Source organism: Corvus brachyrhynchos, unplaced genomic scaffold (genome assembly GCF_000691975.1).
Source record: "Corvus brachyrhynchos isolate BGI_N302 unplaced genomic scaffold, ASM69197v1 scaffold65, whole genome shotgun sequence".
In the NCBI taxonomy this organism is placed as follows: Eukaryota; Metazoa; Chordata; class Aves; order Passeriformes; family Corvidae; genus Corvus; species Corvus brachyrhynchos.
In genome coordinates, this window is record NW_008238365.1 from 3077365 (window position 1) to 3095795 (window position 18431).

At 47.0% G+C, this 18431-nt stretch overlaps 1 protein-coding gene across 3 annotated transcripts in view; it reads right to left on the minus strand.

Moving 5' to 3' along the window:
* Positions 1-2319: 2319 nt before the first annotated feature.
* The window catches only part of KIAA0319L (KIAA0319 like), a 31463-nt gene continuing 15351 nt past the window's right edge, over positions 2320-18431 (minus strand). For 2 of the 3 annotated variants that reach the window (XM_017736231.1, XM_008635106.2), the window contains exons 5-20: positions 18048-18145; positions 16813-16900; positions 15709-15801; positions 15019-15151; positions 13912-14140; positions 13092-13215; positions 12421-12553; positions 11432-11580; positions 10979-11130; positions 10666-10804; positions 10180-10339; positions 8096-8238; positions 7010-7132; positions 6415-6505; positions 5971-6062; positions 2320-4027 (exon numbers count right to left, since the gene is read on the minus strand). In XM_017736231.1, the coding sequence (XP_017591720.1) occupies positions 3840-4027; positions 5971-6062; positions 6415-6505; positions 7010-7132; positions 8096-8238; positions 10180-10339; positions 10666-10804; positions 10979-11130; positions 11432-11580; positions 12421-12553; positions 13092-13215; positions 13912-14140; positions 15019-15151; positions 15709-15801; positions 16813-16900; positions 18048-18145 (2135 nt within the window). In that variant the 3' untranslated portion in view covers positions 2320-3839. The other variant, XM_017736232.1, reaches the window with a different exon arrangement.

Below are 18431 nucleotides of genomic sequence, written 5' to 3' on the forward strand. Positions count from 1 at the left end.
CTGCCGAACCACCAAAACACCGCGACAGCCGGGTGGGCAGAGTCCTCGAGCTGCTGCCTTGGCCACTGTCACAGCTGCCTCAGTTTCTTGCGAGCCTGGAGCTGCTCTGAGGCTCCAGCCCAGGCCCTGATCCCCCCCCGGGGATGTGACACAGACCAAAAGTTGCTGGAGGCAGGAGCAGCTCTTTGCCCTCAGGGCAGTGAGAAGCCCCCATCTCCTCTTCCGGTGCTGCCCCGGGGCTGGTGCAAGTTCTCCCCACCCACCAAGCCGAGCCCGCAGCTGGGGAGCTCAGGAGATTCGGCTTCCTCTGTCCTTAGGTGACATTGAAGGAAGTGAACTCAAAGGGCTCTAGCAAGTTCTCCCCACCCGTCACGTGAGCTGTTCATGGACAGAAGGGCAGCTCTGAAGGTGAATCTCCTCCCTTCTCTGAAAAATCTGTGTCCCAAAGTGCCATCGGGTCCCTCCTGGCTGCCGTGGTGCTAAAGTGTGTTCTCTACACAACCAGCCCCAGCAAGAGCTCCGTGGCCACAGTCATCTCCTTCAAGGACTCCACTAATTAATACACGTTCTGCTGCTGCACGAGGAGGTGCTGCTATCCAAGTGTGGGGCAGCTCGAGCCCTGACACTGCTGCTATTTTGCTTTTCTGTGAAATCAAGTCTTTGGTGAGAACTGTCCCACAGCTGAGACTGGAGAAAGAAGCAATTGGGCAGCAACAAAACATCTTCCCTGTTTATTTGAAAGAAACATTTTGTTTTTTAAAAAATAGCTTTTAGTCTTGACCCAAGTAACACTGGAATTCATCAAACATCATTAACCAAAGTGCAGACAGGTTGAGCAGCCCCAGCTACGCAGCAGGATGAGGAAAAGAGTCAAGAGCAAACTATTTCAAAAGTAGAATTTGCCTCAAACATCTTCACCAGCACTTGAATATGTTAAAGAAAACAAAACTGAGTGAAGGTGCTGGTTCATCTGACAGATGTCTCAGCCTTTAACTTCCACACGTGGGCAACTTGTAGCCAGTGCCTCTAATTGTGAAATCATAAAGCATAGCAATGCAGAAACCTTCCTGAGCAAGGTCACACTCAAGGCGCTCGGGTAACAAACCAGCAGTGAAATTAGTGACCCTGGGGGAGGAGGAGAGTGGGCAAAGGGATTCCAAAATCCCAGGGAGGCTCTGTGCACGCACCTGGCGAGGGCTGTGCTCCTGGGGCACTACAGCAGACAGTCCACTCTGCTCCTATGTCAGGCCAGAAGTTCCCACCTTCAGCCTTGAGGGTGTCCTCGCTTCCATCAGCCTCACACGTCCTTGTGCCCCCCAAAGCTGGGGTGCAGAGCTGTCTGTCCCCATTCCTGAAGGCTTGGTGGCACTGAGGGTTAACATGTGGAGGGGGAAGAGGCTTCACAGCCAGGGAATACTAATGGGAGCTAGGAATCTAACGGGAGCTTGTGCTGTGCTGTCACAAACCTGCACTCAGTGATAGCAAGGGACTATGAGCCACGGGGCACGGGGGGAAGGCCACAGCCCTCCCCAAAGCCCAGCCTTGGGTTGGGGTGCAGCCCCTCAATACAGCACCCCCACTCGAAGGGCTGTGACCCCACAGTGAAACACAGGGATGAAAGAAACAACTGCAGCTGAACGAAGGTGTTGGAGGTAACAGCTGCACGGATTTCAATTCCCTCTCCCGTAATAATCAGCCAGGCTTGCTGGAAAGCCCACCCTGTGGCTGCTGAGAGGGGCACTGACCAATGCCCAATGGCTGAGCCCCCATCTGCTGCTGGGGGCCCTCCCTGGGATGCGCAGGAGCAAGGGGTTCAAAAAGCACACGCCCCAAGGACCAGAATCAGGGAGAGCCCCACAGCTCCCCTCTCCCAGCATGAAGTACTCCCAGGTGCAGCCTCAGGATCACACCTGGTCAATCCCTGCAGCTCCAAACCCTCGTATTCCCAGAGTTTGTTCACTTACATCCAAATGAAGGGACATGCAGAGGGTGGTGTCACCCAAGAGTTAAGTGTGTGGCCATGGGACAGCCAGTGCTGGGCTGTGCCCTCTGAGGAGCATCCCGGGGTCAGCCCTCCCCGTGTGTGGTCCTGGGCGGGTTTGGAGGGAAGAAGCCATGGGGAGAGCGGGTGCAGGAGCCTCCAGGAATGGGAAGCCTGAGCCAAGCCCCTGCTCTGTGCCAGACAGCCCAGGCAGAGGGTGGCCCGTGCTGTGACGCCAGCAAATGCCGTGGCCTCAGCACTGGGAGAGCTGCAGGCTCCAGTGCTGGGCCTGAGGAACAGCTGATTGCCCAAAAAATAAACTCAGCAGCAGCCAGGACTACATTCAGTGAGGGAATGTCCCCTCACTTTCAATAGTGTTTAATCTTCATCTAGCTCAACACAAATCAGTAGTGCAGCAATATAAATACAACTGAGGAACTTAAAGCCTTTTGGCTTTCATAGCTCAAAAAGAAGAAAAAAAAAGCCAATGAAACAAGTTTCCAGTTTTTAAATTAAACACAAAGAAAGGCAATGAACTGCCCACCCATCCCCAGAGGAGCAGTGGCATCCTTCGTGCCAGCACGCGGCTGAATTCTGCCCAAGGACAGGGTGCAACTCACACAGCAGCACAGTGAGATAAGGGAGTGGGAATCGGAAAGGACCCCTGTGCCTGCCCTTGGGCTCAGGCAGCAGGGACAGTGACACGCTGTGCCACGTGCTGCTGGCACTGCCCATTGCCCTCGGGTACCCAGAGTTCCCTTTTCCACCACGTGTGCTCCTCACACTGCAATAGGAGCACACAGGGCTCTGCAGCCACAACAGCACAAGGCCAGTGAGCAGCCAGCCCGAGGGAGCAGCCAGCTGGGGACTGCAGAGACCGATCCCCATCGCCTGGGATGTGCAAATTTTAAGGGGAAAAAAACCCAAACCAAAAAACCACAGTACATAGTGTTCCATAACTGAGATATGGTTAACGTCCAGCCTCACGGACGGCCTGGTGACCAACAGAAGGTGCTGGGGCCACAGAACATGTCACAGCTTTGGAATGAAGCCAGACGTTGGACACAGGTACCAAAGGTGGGTGTGTGTCCCCAGCTCTGGTACCCAGCAGGACTTTGCTGCAGGAGGGGGTCTCCCAGCCTGGGCAGTAACCAGAGGTCAGCTTTTCACATGTGAACAGGCACCAAGTCCCCAACACTCCCCATGAGAGCGGCCTGACAGTGATTTAGAACAGCCACAAACCCCTCTCCTACCTGCAAACTGGGGGAGTGTGATCAGAGTGTTTACATTCCCCCTCCTCTACACTCCAACAGCAGCCAAGTGCATGTGAAAGGACAAGTCTACATTAAAATAGTGCTTAAACCATTAGGGAAGGTGGGAGTAAAGGAGAAGTTGTTGGACAGCACAAGTAGCCTGTGGTAGGCTACAGGAGCCTGAAGGGAGCTCAGAGCACAGCTCAAGGACTTGACCTTCCTTCTCCGAGGAGCTCCAAGGCAAGTGAGCTGGCAGTCCACAGGTGTTCCCTCCACTGCAGTCTGAGGTGGCTTAGGGGGGTCCTGCACATTCACAGTTGCTCCAAGTGGTTCTGTCCTGCCCTCTCCAGATGCCAGCTCTGTCCTTTTCCGACTCTTCTCCCGGGGTTCACAGTTGCCTTCTCCTCCCTTTGATTTCCCTTGAAGTTCAAATTCAAGTACAACCAGTTCTAACCAAATGAAAAGAAACCCACAAAACCAAAGTTATTTTCTGTGAAACTAGTTAGCAGCGTTGTCCTAGTCAAAGTGGCCTCCAAAGGCCCTGGTATGACAGGGATGGGAGTGGCCTTCCCTGCTGAGCTCCAGTCAAGGCTGCCCGAGGGGAGCTATAGGATTTCCTCCCTCTGGTTCTTGGCTTTGAGTGTCACTTGTCCGTTGCGCAAGGAGCCGTTCTGGCTGCGGAGCAGTTTCCCTTTTTCCCGGTCAGGCCACGTGAAGATGGCTTCATCACTGTCCAGCTCGGACTCCGAGTGCATCAGGCTCGTGTTGAGGACCTGGGCTTTCTGCCTGCCACCTTGAAGGAGAAACATTCCCAGGTTAGAAATGCTTTTAACACCAATGAACCACCTCACCTTACTCCATCCCCTCTAAGTCTCCTTTTCTGATCACGTCTAAGAGGCAGCAGAATCTGACTTTCCTCTGTGAATGTTTCTTATTCCCTCTGATGCTGAAGCTAAAGTGATCCTGTTTCAGACACTCTGGCATGTCAGAGGTCACCACAACACTCCAAGACAGCACAAAGCACAACAAGCAGGCAGGAAGGCAATGATGTGACCAGAAGGGGCTGTGAGTACATGTGGGAGCTGTGTCTCCCTGACCTTGCTCGGGGCATTGCCTAGAAAACGCTCCGAGGGCTCACAACCGGAGCAAGAGAGTATGCAGGTGTGTGAGGGAAGATCTCTGCCATCTCACTACCCTCTCTGCTGCTCCTGCCTGCAAGGGGAGAGAGATAAATTAGCAGGATGAATTTAGATTAATGCACAAGGACAGGAGAGAGACATTTACTGATATTGTCAGCAGAGGAAATATTTAAATTTAGCTTTTCCTTAATGGAGAAATGCAACATTTCCTCTGTTAGCAGAAAGCTCCCTGGACATAGCTAGCAGAGAAAAAGCCTTTAGTCAGCAGCCAGCCTTGGAAGCAGCAAGATGAGTTTAGTTACCAGAGAGCAAATGGTGAGGCACATTTAGTACATCTATTGCACAGTGGGCTCGGAGGTGACAGATGGTCAGACTAAAGAAGAGTTGGGTGCTGAGGGAGGGAAACACACCCGGGTTTCCTTCAAGGGTATCCGTGTTTGAGCAGTTGGGACAGCCTGCTCCTCAGAGGAACAGCTGATCAGTCTGTCACTGCAATGCCCTCCATGCTGCTCTTGGGCACTGCTCACTTTGCTGGAACACCATTAAATGGGATAACACTGGGATGAGCAGTTATTTTCCGCTAGCAAACAAGGATCAGGGGCTCTTTTCCACACACAGCTAGCACATCCCCTTCTCTGAACAAAACCAGAACACACTCTGATATGAAACACACACTTCAGCAGCTGTAGAGCTCCCTGGCACTCAGCAGAGTTGTATTTGGCACATCCTTTCCAACATTTCCCTCTTTTCCTGGTCAGTCAGCAGGTGACCACAGCTTGGTTCAGGTATCAGATAAAAACATTCCAGCCTGAAATAACTCCCTGATCTTCACAAAGCACCTGACAAGGACTCTCAGGACGGCAATGCAGGCAGGAAAATCCTGGCTAAGAACACTGAAGACAAATCCTGCCTTTCTGGAATGGGCCAATGGACTTGTAGCCACATGGAGCACTGAGGAATCCATGGATCTCCCTCCTAAATGCACCTGCTTACTGGAAAACTAGAGGATGAGGTAAATGTGAAATTTTCACAGCCTGATGCTCACAAGAGCAAGAATAAGTAAGTTGATGAACCAGTTGTTTGTGGTGGGTGAGTAGCAGAGCAGAAATAAACCTCCATCTCTCCAGTACACAAATACTTTCAGGTTATTTTTAGGTGTCCATTGGTTTAGTGTAATGTTTAGTGCCACTGAATTACTGCTTTGCTGTAGAGAATGACAAAAGAATTGCATATTGGCAAGAAAGGAACTACCAGAACCCAGGGGAAAACTTTAGAGCAGGAGAAGTTACAGTCAAGACCCAATTTTGGGCTTCCTGGGTCAGGCTGTTCTGCACAGCTTGAGGCATCCACTTCCTATTTCTGTGATACCAAGTGGAATCATCAGGACTGGGCCAGTTTCAGCCCCGATTTCCAAATCTAAGACTTAGATGACTTCACTAAATACCCCATATACAGATCTGAGACAAGCTCTTAGATCTTCTGAGACCCCTCTGTCAGCCCCTACATGACATTTGTTTCACTGGGATTTCAAGTCCACAGAGGAAGAGTCCTCTGTCAGCACTCTGGAAGTGCTGAGCTCTTCCCTCTCATGTTTTACCTGCTTTGGGATTTGGTTTTAACTCCAGGCTTTCTTGATCCGTTGCATCCAAAATCTTGTATTTGCTTTTTCTTTTGGATTTTCCTTTCCGTCTAAAGGGCAAGAAAAGGAATTAAGAGACAGTCCATTTCCAAAAGAGCCAGAAGAAAACTCTGATCTTCAAAGCTAAAGCACTTGCTATTTAGTATTATGTTCATGTTACAAAGTGAAACATTAAAATGTTGCTAAATTGCACATTTATAGATTAATCCAAATTTTGCTTCTTAACATAACCCAGAGTTCCGTGACTTCAACATTTCACTTGAAACACTTAAGTGAGAAAACCCAGCATCCCAGGGCTCAGCAGACGACCTGCTGGGATGATGGGTTTGAATCTTTAACCTCCTACTGCAGATACTTGGCTGTGAAGCCTGGATACAGCGGGGGTTGTGGTCTCAGTCCCACCTCTTGCAGCAGCAGATCACCATCCATGACAAGAATCCGAGGGCAACCACGATGACGAAAGATGCAATGATCACATACAGCACACTCCACTCTGCAAGCAAAACCCCAGAGATAACACGTTTTGGCACCTCATACAGGTGACAGTGCACATTTTAGGGGACTGTTCTTGGGAAAGAAAAGGCAAGGCCTGGCCTTTTGCAGAATTAGGGCTGGCATTCCCCACTGGCAGCACCACCAGATCCCCTTGGGAAGCTCGAGATCCAGTGTGTGGATTCACTGGGTAGTTTTCACTGTGTGTTGGTTTACAAAATTTGCTTTCATGTGGCAGGAAAGCCTCTGTACGGACATGACAGAAGAGAGCTGTGATTTACACACCCAGAACGGACTCAACTCTTAATGGGTGTTCACTGGGAGGGTCCGGAGTTGCTCCCCTATCAAACATCACCTGCCCAGAAGGTGAGACAAAGAACTGTGTCCTTGTGTCAGCATCTCATCAGAGCACCTGGCAGACAGCAGGTGCCTGGCACTGTGCCCACCCTGGGTTTCAAACACGGGTTTCTCTGCAAAAGTGCCCACCCCAGGGGGGTTCACATACCGCAGTTGCTTTCGCCGTCCCCCATCTGGACCCTGAGGAAGTTCTCCATCCAGAACGGGTCACACACACAGCGCTTGGTGAAGGAGTCACAGCGCCCGTGCTCAGAGCAGTTCAGCTGACAGGCTGGGGGCCAAAACCAGCAAGGTGAACTAAATGACTCACAGGTGAGGCAAAAATGGGACAAAATAGTTCAATACAGCCAACCCCTCCTGCAGGCTCTGACCTGAATGTGGCCCTTCTGTAGCTCACTCATAGCTCAGCTGTAATCACAAGAGGTGAGAAGTGAAAACGTAAGCACCCGGGCCTCATGCCAAACTGAAACAGCCCACTTCACCAGCAACATACAGTTTGCCTAATAAATCCTCATTTTGATCTACAAGTTATGGAATTTGTGTATTTGTCAAGTAAATGTTTTTAAACGAAGTTTCGATTTTCAAATTCAAACCGTGCCTGTGAGATAGACAAAGAAACAAGCAGATCCTTTGGAGGGACCAAACAGAACTGAAAAACAGCTTCTGAAGGCCACAAAATGGTAAGATCAAGAACTAATAATTACTTTACACAATTCTAGTTTCAAATCTCTAACTGATCAGCAAATGATCCTCAAAGGATGGATCTCATAAAAGAAAAACAGTGCTAATGCAAAGTTGTAGAATAATGATAGAAGGGAAACATTTCCTGCAGACTGATGTTTGTGCTGCACAGGAAACAAGTGGGCTCACAGCTACCAAGACATGCAGTTTATTGTTTTCAGGATGACACTCATTTCAGTGGCTGTAGTCCATTAACACTGTACTTTAGTTTCATAAGTATCAATCTGCTTTTGGTTTTGTGAACTCTTCACAGCAACACTGCAAGTAATTATTTATAAGAAGTTAAATAGTGAATAGACAGAATTAATTGGTAAATAAGTGATTAGTGAATAGTCTAACAGACTTAATTTTCTGTTTCCCATTTATTAACATGAAAGCTCCTGCAGTGAGTGTAAGTGTGTGGGCACGTGGGTGTTTTTAGTACCCTTATTCTGTCAGGCAGCTGAAAAGAAGGGAAAAGATGTTAAATCTGTCCCAAGAGACTCTCACTTACTGACTGTGTTAATCTCCAGTGCCCGGAAGATGAGGAAGTCCGACTGTTGTTTCCGCAGTTCGTTCTTCAGTGTCCAGGCCACCTCTCGTCCTTTGAATATCTGATGGGGAGGCTGGTTCTGGACAAAGAACACCATCTTTGTGCTGGAAGAAAGACAAGAATTATTATCTGCTGCTTCTCCAAACATCAGGTAGAGAGCCACCTCTCCAGTCTGTCATTAGAGGGACTTACTCAGAATCCCAAATTTATTTGAAGACCAGACTTCTGGCTCTGTTTGGGAGCAAAAAAATATCTGCTGTAGGGCAGATCTGGCCCTACAGCAGAAAACCCTTCAGGATATCTGATCCATTCATGTTTTCCAACCTAGGGCTGCACAGTTCTTGAGTTTGCACATCAAGCAGATCTTTGCATGTTCATTCTAAGCATCAAATCCCCAAACATTAAGGTCCTGCTGTTTTCATATTCTCCTCCCTTCCTCCCTGTGGGATCCTCAGACTTTACTACACCTGGAACTTGGGGGTCCATTTAGCTGCTCAGCACAGAGCTCCAGCATCAGACAGTGGAGGTTTACAGTCTTTTGCAGAGTTTAGTTGGAATGCACCAAGTGCTATAGCCAGAAAACAGCCCAGGTGTGAAGGATTCTGTATTCTGCAGCTTTTACTGCATTAACTTTATGACAGAAGAACTTGTTCCTCATGGCTTGCTGACCTTGCAGAGCCCTGTGGATCCTTTAGACTCAGAAGAGGATGCATGAATGTTTGGGATTTATTATCACTAGCGAATTTATGAGTCAATGGGATATCAGTGAAACCCTCAGAGTATGTGAAAAAGAACAAACCAGCAGGCAGAGGAAAAAGCTCTTTTTTAAACAGCACAAGTTACTTTGATAGTGGAGGCAAAAACAGGATCTTAAAGCCATCTGTCAAGAAACAATCTCTGCTCCTTTATAACACTTCCCACTCTTTTGTCTGCTTGAACACATAAACAGATGAAGCATTAATGACAAGAATCCCTTACTTGCCTTACTCAGGGGCGACTGGCTTGCCCATGGCAGAGACAGAGAGCTAATGTTACAACAGGAAGTGCTGGCTCCTCTGTTCTCAGCTCTCCAGGTCTGCATGGACAATGAATTCTGATTTTCCTGCTACAGCAGGCCATGTGGACATGAAGGAATTGATACATCACAGCACCCAGGGAAGTGTAAAGTAACAGCAGATTTATTGCTGATTTGCTGCAGGACTTCAAGCATGTCCCTTAAATATTCTTCAGTGCTTTAGGTACTTTGAAACTACTCCCCATTTAATAGAAACTAAGTGCAATATTGCGCTTATTTCAAGAGATGGCCACTCATGGCTTGTTGCCACTCTCCAGGCAGGCAACACCACCCTGACCTACAGCCCTGCTCAGCAGCCAACTTCCATGTGGTTAGGAGAAATGCCGTTTTCTGTAAGCCAACTAGCAATCAAAATTAAGGTCTTCTATCTCTTCACATTGGCTTTCAACATTTTTTGTACATTAAGCTGAAGCAGTTGTGTAGGCAATAAAGCTAATGCAGAACTAATGGAACGTGTGCCGGGCTGTGTGGTTGGAACTGGATGATCCTTAAGGTCCCTTCCAACCCGAACCAGTCAGTGATTCTGTGAACTAACAATTTGGCATGAAGGTGAGGAGGATTGTTACACACCACCTCTGGTGTGTTGTAAGTGTTTCACCAAACTCCTGCACCAAGCCCCATTATTTCTCCAGTTACAAATCACAGCTACAGAACATCCCTTCAGATAGACTCCACAGTTTTCAAAAAACAAACTGAAATTTGTTCTTATTTTACAGGTTTGAGGTGAAAAGACATTAGCAGCACCAGTTTTCAAGGACAATGCACCATCTCCAGAGGGGAAAGATACTCAAGACCTGCCAGAAAGATACTCAAGACCTGCTTGGTAACTCTGATCAGAGCAGGAATATCAATGTTAAGCAACAACTCCACATGTTCTGATGGTCCAATCTGCTTTCCAAGAGAAAAGAGGCCTTGATTTTCCAAACCCTCAAGCAATTCCCCCCCGTGTGCCCTCCCAGATTAATCCCACCTTTGTTCAGTGTATGGCTGGATCTTTTGCACGGTGATGTCTGAATCGAGGACCCCCAGCAGCACCCCTATCTGCCGGATGAACATCCCCTTCTGCCGCTCCGTCAGCTGGCTCACATTCACATCCAGAATTATCTCCACCAGGTTATTTTTCCTAGGATCTAGGGAGAATGTAGATAGCATAGATCTTTAGAGTTTCTATTTAGCAGCCTGGGTACAAGGCAGGTTTTTAGTATCTCTCCAGGATGCTTCTGATTTGAACACAGCACCAGAGAATGGCACTGAAGGAAGGGACGCAAGAATGACTTTCAGAGGTAACAGAAGCAGTGAGAGTCAGCCCTCAAAAACCACAGGAAAACACAAACACGTCCCCCAAAACTTTTGATGTTTACAGCTCTAAACTGGACTAGATGACACATTTTAATCCCAGTATACTGTATCTAGAGGGCTGTAGGCAAATGTGGTACAGCACAAAGCCCAGACTCACCAGGTTTGACCTCCACCGTGGTCCTTTCCACATCACTCTCTCCTTTGGCATCTGTTACTCTGAGGTGAAACGTGTAGGTCCCTTCTACCAGATTGGACAGGAGGAGGACAGGATGATGGTCTGAATTATTTAAGACTTCCTGGAAGGCAGAACAAAGTAAGTATGAGGAAACAAAGAATCAAGGTAGCACAGTGTATCATCATGTTTCATGATATGACAAGGTAACAGCCCAACAAGGAGCTTTGTATTTCCTCAGGAGCTGTCAACATTACCTTGCACTGATTTTTGTGATGCTTTACAAAAGAAAGCTCACCCCAGCTGCAGGGCTCCCCTCATCTCGGGTCCACAAGTAGCTGACAATCCCCTTATCATCAGAGGATTTCGATCCATCCAACTCCGCTGTGTTTGTGGGCAAGGTGATGACAACGTTACCAGCAATCTTTGCGACGGGCGGCTTGTTTATCTCTAAATAAACAGAGAGGAAGCACTTGGAGAAAGATCTTGTGTTGCCCAATCAAAAATCACTGCATCAGATCTCCAGCGTACTCCAGAAATCCCTGTCTAACCCCAGGGAAGAGAAGGGAAATACTGCAGGATTAAGCTGAAGATACTGCTCTTCCAGAAAAGGGCAAACCGCAAGGCTCCTTCAGTGCTCTCCACACTGTATCCCTCTGTTCCTTACTTTTACTGTCTCTGAACACAGGTTTTGCTGAACTGCTCAGAGATAACCTGTGACTTGAGCAGCTCTGCTCATGGCTGGACGTACCTTCCTTGACGATGACGTTGACGGAGCTTTGGCTCTGCAGGTTCCTCTCATCTTTCACTGTCAGAGTGAACTCGTACGTCCCAACCTGGAGGCCTGTGACAGTGGCAATGCTGCTGTTGGCATTCTCCAGCTTCACACCATCTGGACCCCTAACCAAGACACAAGGAATTTGTTCAGTTTTTGATCTTTTTCAGGGGTTCTGATCAGTTTAAACTTTGCATAGAGCACTGGAGGCAGCCTCACTCCAAACAGGAGCCTGGAAATAAGGGTCCATGACAAAAAGCAAAATGATGTTCTCCAGTTACAGCAAGATAATCTAAAGGGTAAGTGCAGCATCCAGAACAAAAAGCATTATTTCTGGCTGTTTAATGTTTTGGTTAATTTCAAACCAGAGGAACACTGATAACGGCATTTAGGTGGTGTTTACAAATAGTGGTTCTTTCAGCAAATTGGCTTGTGAACTGCACAATGAGCCAATTTTGTAAGAAAAAGGTGCAAAGCAAAAACAGTCCCTCATTTCTAGGGCTTTGCACAGACTTTGCATTAGCAAACAGGAAAAGCTACTGCAAGTTGCTCATAGGCTTTTTCCTGAAGCATTTCAGGGAATTTAGAGTCGGAAGAGAACTCTGCCTCATTTAAACAAACTGCAAAAGCACGGAGTTGGGAGGCCCTGCTGTTGTTTGATTACAAGGGTCAGTCTCTCCATGAGACCGAGACCAAGACCAAGCTCTGCTGCTGTGAATGGAAACACTGCTGAGCCACACCATGCTCAGAGTGGGAGTCAGGCCTAGAGATGAAGGTAAAGCTATTTCTCATGCTCAAAAAAAACTCCACCTCTCTCCAATCAAACATAAATCCTTGTCTTATTCAGGTCATTGAAAGCTTGTCAGGCCCAACGTGACCATGACTGAACACAAGGGAGGTGTGGGGGTGTGACTTGTTTAAAATGAAAGATTTGGTACCACAAGAATGTGGAAGGTGATACACACCGTGTTTTTTCCCAAAGAAAGAAGACTATCTTCTGGTCATCCGAGCTCTTGCTGCCATCTAGAGTGGTGCTGTCCACAGGAAGAGTCAATTCTTTATCTGGACCAGCATCTGCTTTTGGGGGCTTGTTGTTCTCTGGAAAAGAATGTAGGACTTTGCATACACATGCCATAAAGGTGGGAAATCCCACCATTAAGATCTTCTCCATGATCCCCAGTAGATCTCCTGCCCACTACCTTGTACTCAGACAAAGTGAGGTTAACAGCAGTTAAGAATTCCAACGACTATTTCATTCACACATCTGCACTAAAATGAGACTGTAAACCAGGAGTTCTGATTTTTGCTCTCATTCTCTAAGTACTGCTCCACTTTTCCTGCTCCTGTCCCAGGACCCAGCACTGTGGGCAGACACAGATGTTTGCAAATACAAACCTGCCTTTATTGTAGGAAAACATTGATTAGGTTACATTGTGTAAAATAAGAGAACCGCCTAGAAAGCCAATATTCCTACAAGCTTTCTTTTGCTCATTTATCAGTAACATATCAGCCCAGAATGGTCCTGAATCAGAGCAGCTTTTCTGAAAGTCACCATAAGATCTAGAGGTTGCTGACAGATTGCTGCTCACCTCCAACCCCTGGAAGGGAAGCAGCAATGCAGGTAAAGGCAGCTTACCTGGCTGGACTATCACAGTGACCTCTGCAGTGGACTGGTGCCCAGCAGAATCAGTTACTATGAGCTGGTAGGTGTAATCACCTTCCTGCATTGCAGAAAGCTGCAAGACTGGTGTCCTCACGCCCTGTGAGAAAAGATATTAATGGATTAAAAACAATCCTCATGCAGATGATGATGGACCAGAAGACTCTGATTCTAAAGTAACTACTACCAGCACATTCTAGGGGGTTATTACCAACTCCAGCTACAGAAGGAGGAGTCTGTGCCACTTTAGCATGCAAAGCTCTTGCAGCTGAATTTATGCATGCTACAAGGACACTGTTGTGGGACATAAGAGTAATGCCATACAAGCAGACCTTTTGGGATTCAGTAGTTCCCAACTCCAGCAAAACCTCTGGGGAGCCCTGTGCAAATCCCACACATAGTGAACCTGATTCATGGACTTTCTTATTCTATAAATTTGACAGTAGTAATAATCTTTAAAAGAAAAATGATGACACTGAAACAAGTTCCAACATGTACTGTTTAGGACTGAGGAGAGTCTGGCCAGTATCGGCAAAATTTAGACTCCGAGATTCAACTCAACTGCATTGCTCAAGAAAGGAACAGGATGCCAGTGGCAAGGCTGGTGCACCTGCTCAGCCACTAAACAAATACCAGCTTCACAAGCATTTAATTTTAAGCACATACTTAATCATCACACGTTTGCTCCATAGGATTCTAAGAGACATTTGCTAACAGTCCATTAAAACTGGTTTGATTACAGATAAAAACCCAGCTAGTAAGCAATCCAGGTGGAACACTGGAGACCTGCACTGACCTGCATCTCCATCACCTTCCCTTTGCTGTTGGGGCTGAGCAGCCACTCATAGCTGACGATGCTGTGGTCGTCCGTGCTCTGGTTGCCATAGAGCGTGATGGAGTTCTGGGGCAGGGTGATCACCTGGTTTGGGCCAGCATTGGCCACTGGAGGATAATCCACTGCCTTGTTCACAGTCAGGTTGGCAGTGGTGGAGTTGCTGGCACCATCCGAGTCCACGACTGTTAGACTGAAGAGGGGAAAAAAGAACTGAAAGCACTGAAGAGTGATGGTGATCAGAGCTGAATACAGCCTTTTCTGAATAGAAACCTCCCCCAAATGTCCAATTATCAGCCTCAAAGTGATGCAAGAAATTCAACAGTCACATCCATCTCCCACTTGAAATCTAACAAGCAGTTCCAAGGTGAAACACAGAAGTACATGACTAACCCACAAGTGGCCTGGACACAGCACATCTCCTCAGGTAGGCTGGTACCACAAAACACATCTGCTTTTTGCTAAACCTGGATCTGAATATGGATCTGAGTAGTTCAGATGCCAACTGCTTAACAAGAAAGCAGTGTTCAGTTAGAAGTACTCCAGTTTGTTTTACTTTAAATAGATCTGCTGATGCAATGATGGACATTACACCAAAATACAAGCCAAAGGAAAAACACAGGACAAATACAAAAGTAAAATCAGCTACCGCCTATTGCCCAGGTTGTGCATCAAACCATTACGCCTCATTCACTTATCTGGGACAAACACATTGCATTTAAGAGCTGGATTTGAAGACTGCAATTCTTCTCAGCTTTTACCCAAAGAGTTTAGATGTGACATTTCGAGAGACATTTTGTAGCACTGACAGACCATTTGTTCCCTTCAGCCATCCTCTTAACCAGGGCTACAAGTCAAGAATAAGAAGCAGCTGGACAGCTTATCTCTCCTGAAGTGCAAAGCTACAAAAAGTGTAGCTTTGAAAGTGTAGGAGTGGAGAGAGAACATCACAAAATGGAGTTCTCTCCATGTTTTGCGCTGTTTTTTTTAAACCAGATTAACACTTCAGGAATCCCATACATTTCACTCTTAAGGGATGAGAACTGATGGGCTCCCCCAGGTGTGACCTACCTGAATGTGTAATTCCCAGGTACCAAGTTGGTCAGTGTCAGTATGGCAGTATCACTGGAAACCTTCTCCTCTCGCAGGGGACCCTTCAGCTCTTCCCAGTGGTAACTGATAATTTTATCATCATCAGTGCTTTCTGTTTCAGTAACAGGGAAAAAACACACATACAAGGAGCTGGAAAATGCTGCTTCACAGATGCCAGATGGTCAGTCCCTATTTCTGCCCTGGGCTTAGCAGGCAAAGGTATTTTTGGTCCAAGACGAGAGTCTCTCTTATGCTCAGACACCCAAAATGTAACAAATCAGTGCTAGTTGGGGCTAAGACAACCTGAATTTATTTAAAGGAACTCCTGAAAAGCTCTAGTGCAGGCCAGGGTCACTGAAGGTGACACATTCAAAGTTTAACAAAGAGCCCAGTACTTTTGACTGACAGTAATTATTTTTTGATTCTAAGCAGCAACCTCCAGAGCTTTTCCTTTTTTAGGAGATTGGCTCAGGCCAGTGCCCTTCAAAAGGGAACACAGAGAGGTGCTGTTGTGTGTGTTCCCCTCTCCTGGCCAGAGAGACTAATTCTTTTCACTGAATTGTGTTTGACAGTGTCACTGTTTCTCTTAAACTTTATGCAAAGGGCCAGCCCAGGACCAAACACAACCCAGCCCTGCTGGATGCTGCACTTAAACCTGCAGGTACTTACGGCTGCCGTCGATAAGAGTGGAAATGGTTGGCAGGGAGATTTCCTGGAACTGTGGGGACACGATGGCAACAGGAGGCTGATTCACCCGGGGCTCTGCAACAACAACCCAGCTGTTACCATGACACTACAGGCAGGCCACGACAGAAAGCTCTGGCCAGGGAACTGCAAAACTATCCGCAACAGTGATTTGTGTTTGCAGCACGTTCTACACCAGCTTGGGGAATCAAGGCTACCAAAAGGGGGTTCAAACAGTGTGGAGGTGAAATGCCAGCACACCAGTGCTCTGGGAAGGCTGTACTGCATCAGTTTTCCCCTACTGGGTCCAGCACCTACAGCTTCTTGTCACAGTGTGGCTGCTGCTCTGAAAAGTGAAGGATTTGGGTGCATGCTGCCAGCTGCAAAGTCACTGCTTATAAGGAAATGATCAGCCACAGCACCCAGAAGACCAGCCACACTCTTGCTAATTTAGGGAGTTTGAGAGCCCTTCTTTGCCCACAAAGGCTGTACAAGAAGTCTTGCTGAAAACTGCAAAATGAAGGGATTTTATTGAAACCTGTGGTTGTCTCTTTACACAGGCCATCTAAAAAGTGAGGCAGTCAGCACAAGCTGCTGTATCTCCACCAGCTCATCTGCAAACTACGTTTTACAATAAGGAATGAGATTTGACTTAACCTGCCTGTGGTTGGGAATGATATTCCTTACTGGACAAGGAAGAAACGAACCTCCAAAGGAGCTTCAAAGCTCTGTCTTCTCTTCAGTTTTTGCTCCTGCTGCTATAAGCTTTTTGTCAGACTGCAGCTAGTTTTTATGGAAGCAGTGGCCTTTCAGGGTGAGGTGTTTGCTGAGCACTTCTCTATCAGGATTCCAGCTCTTTTATCGAGTGGTTGGCTTGATACAGTACAGCAAAAATAGCTGTGTGTTAGCAATAGCTTCCTATCTCAGGAAATTATTTAATACATACCATATATATGTGTATATATACACACACACTGCAAGTTCACAGCACAATGAATTATCACCACACTAAACCAGGGTCTAGTCAAATAACAAAACCCCATGGTTTGTCAGAGATGGGTGAAGGAAAGATCCAATCCCACCACTCACTTGGATTCACTGTTACATTCACATATCCCTCTCCGTGCGCATTCTCCCCATCAACGATGACTTTGAACTCATACAGGCCAACAGTAAGCTGGAAACAAACACAAAGGATTATTTGCCTACAGGTTGGTGGCACCTTGTCAGGACCTATTGGAAGGTCAAGTTCCTGTGCTTTGGCACAGGAGCACCCAAGCAATCGTGCTTCAGCCTCTGCATACACAGCAAAGGATGGTTTCCAGGCCAAAATGGTATTATACATATTTTAGTTTACAACGGCTACACAGAAACCAAAGACTCGTATTTCTCTCTGCCACGGGATTGTCAGTCAAGCTTTATTTTCCAGCAACAAAAGGCAAACAGAAGAGAGATAACAGAGATTAGTTCAGGTTGTCTGGCCATAGGAATCTGTACTAGCAGATTGCATTTGAGGTGAGAAAGGCTACATGTGAGAAGAAAATCTCTTCTTGCATGTTTTTATAAACGAAAGTGTTTCTTCTCTTCCTTCTAGGTGACATGAGCCAGGCAGTCACCCCTTGACCATTCACAGTTGAGCCAAAATGAGAGGGTGAAGGATCAGGTGCTGGATAACAATCTTGATACCCAAAAGACTGAAACCCTCACAGAGACCTGCACACTCCTTTCAAAAGGCTTGGCTCTGCGTGATATCCTTACTTAAGCCTGTAGATTTTTTCTGAGTGCAGCAGAATCCAGAATGCTCAGAGGAATGTCTCAAGTACAGAACTGTATATTCACAGTACTTAAGAGTTATTTCCTTGTTAAGAATCCCCATGTGCAGGAACTGGCAACCCTTTCCCTGTTAGAGCTTGTCTAAGAGCAGCAGCCAGGGACATGAGGTATTGCAGGGCTCTCGTTAATGGATGCAGCAAGTCCCTCTTCCAGTGGGCAGTACAGGGCTCAGACCTAACCAGACCACCACACTGCTCCAGCAATATTCCCACCCCTTGTTACTGTTAAACTGTGCCACTTGTGTGCCTTGTCACACTGCTTGTAGGTAGCTTGTACCTCCTGAAATCAATTTCTTCTTTCCCTCGTGCCAGATCAATCTCCTTTTTCTAAGAGCCTCAGAAGTGGGCTTGCAGTCAAATGTTGGCTGCCTGCCCATCATGCAATTTCCTATTCATCCTGAAATCCCATACAAGTGTTTCCTGGCTGCCAGAGTCCCCATCTTCTCCACTTGGCATTTAACACAACAGGATAAGAAGCAGCAAAAGCTTTACCTTAGACAACTTCAGGGTCTGGGAGTGCTTCCCTGCCATTTCTCCACTGGAGTCTTTTGGATGAGTAATCAATTCCCACTCATAGGAATATGTGGTTCCTTAAAAAAAAAGAAAAGCCAGATGTTTGTTTTCAAAGCCTGTCTTTCTCCCATGCTAAAGAACTGCAAAGGTATTAAACATTTACAAGGCACATTCTGCTGCACTGTGAAAAAACGAGACAGCTTGGGCTGCGGCTTTTTGGGAATATACCCAGGAAAAGAGACAATCTGTGCTTCTAAACTCATTTACTCTGAAATCAAAACCCATCTTTCAGCCTCTAAGGCAATAAAGAGCTCTGGAACAATCACAGCTCCAGGACAAGAAGAGAGAAAAGCCTTATCCTCA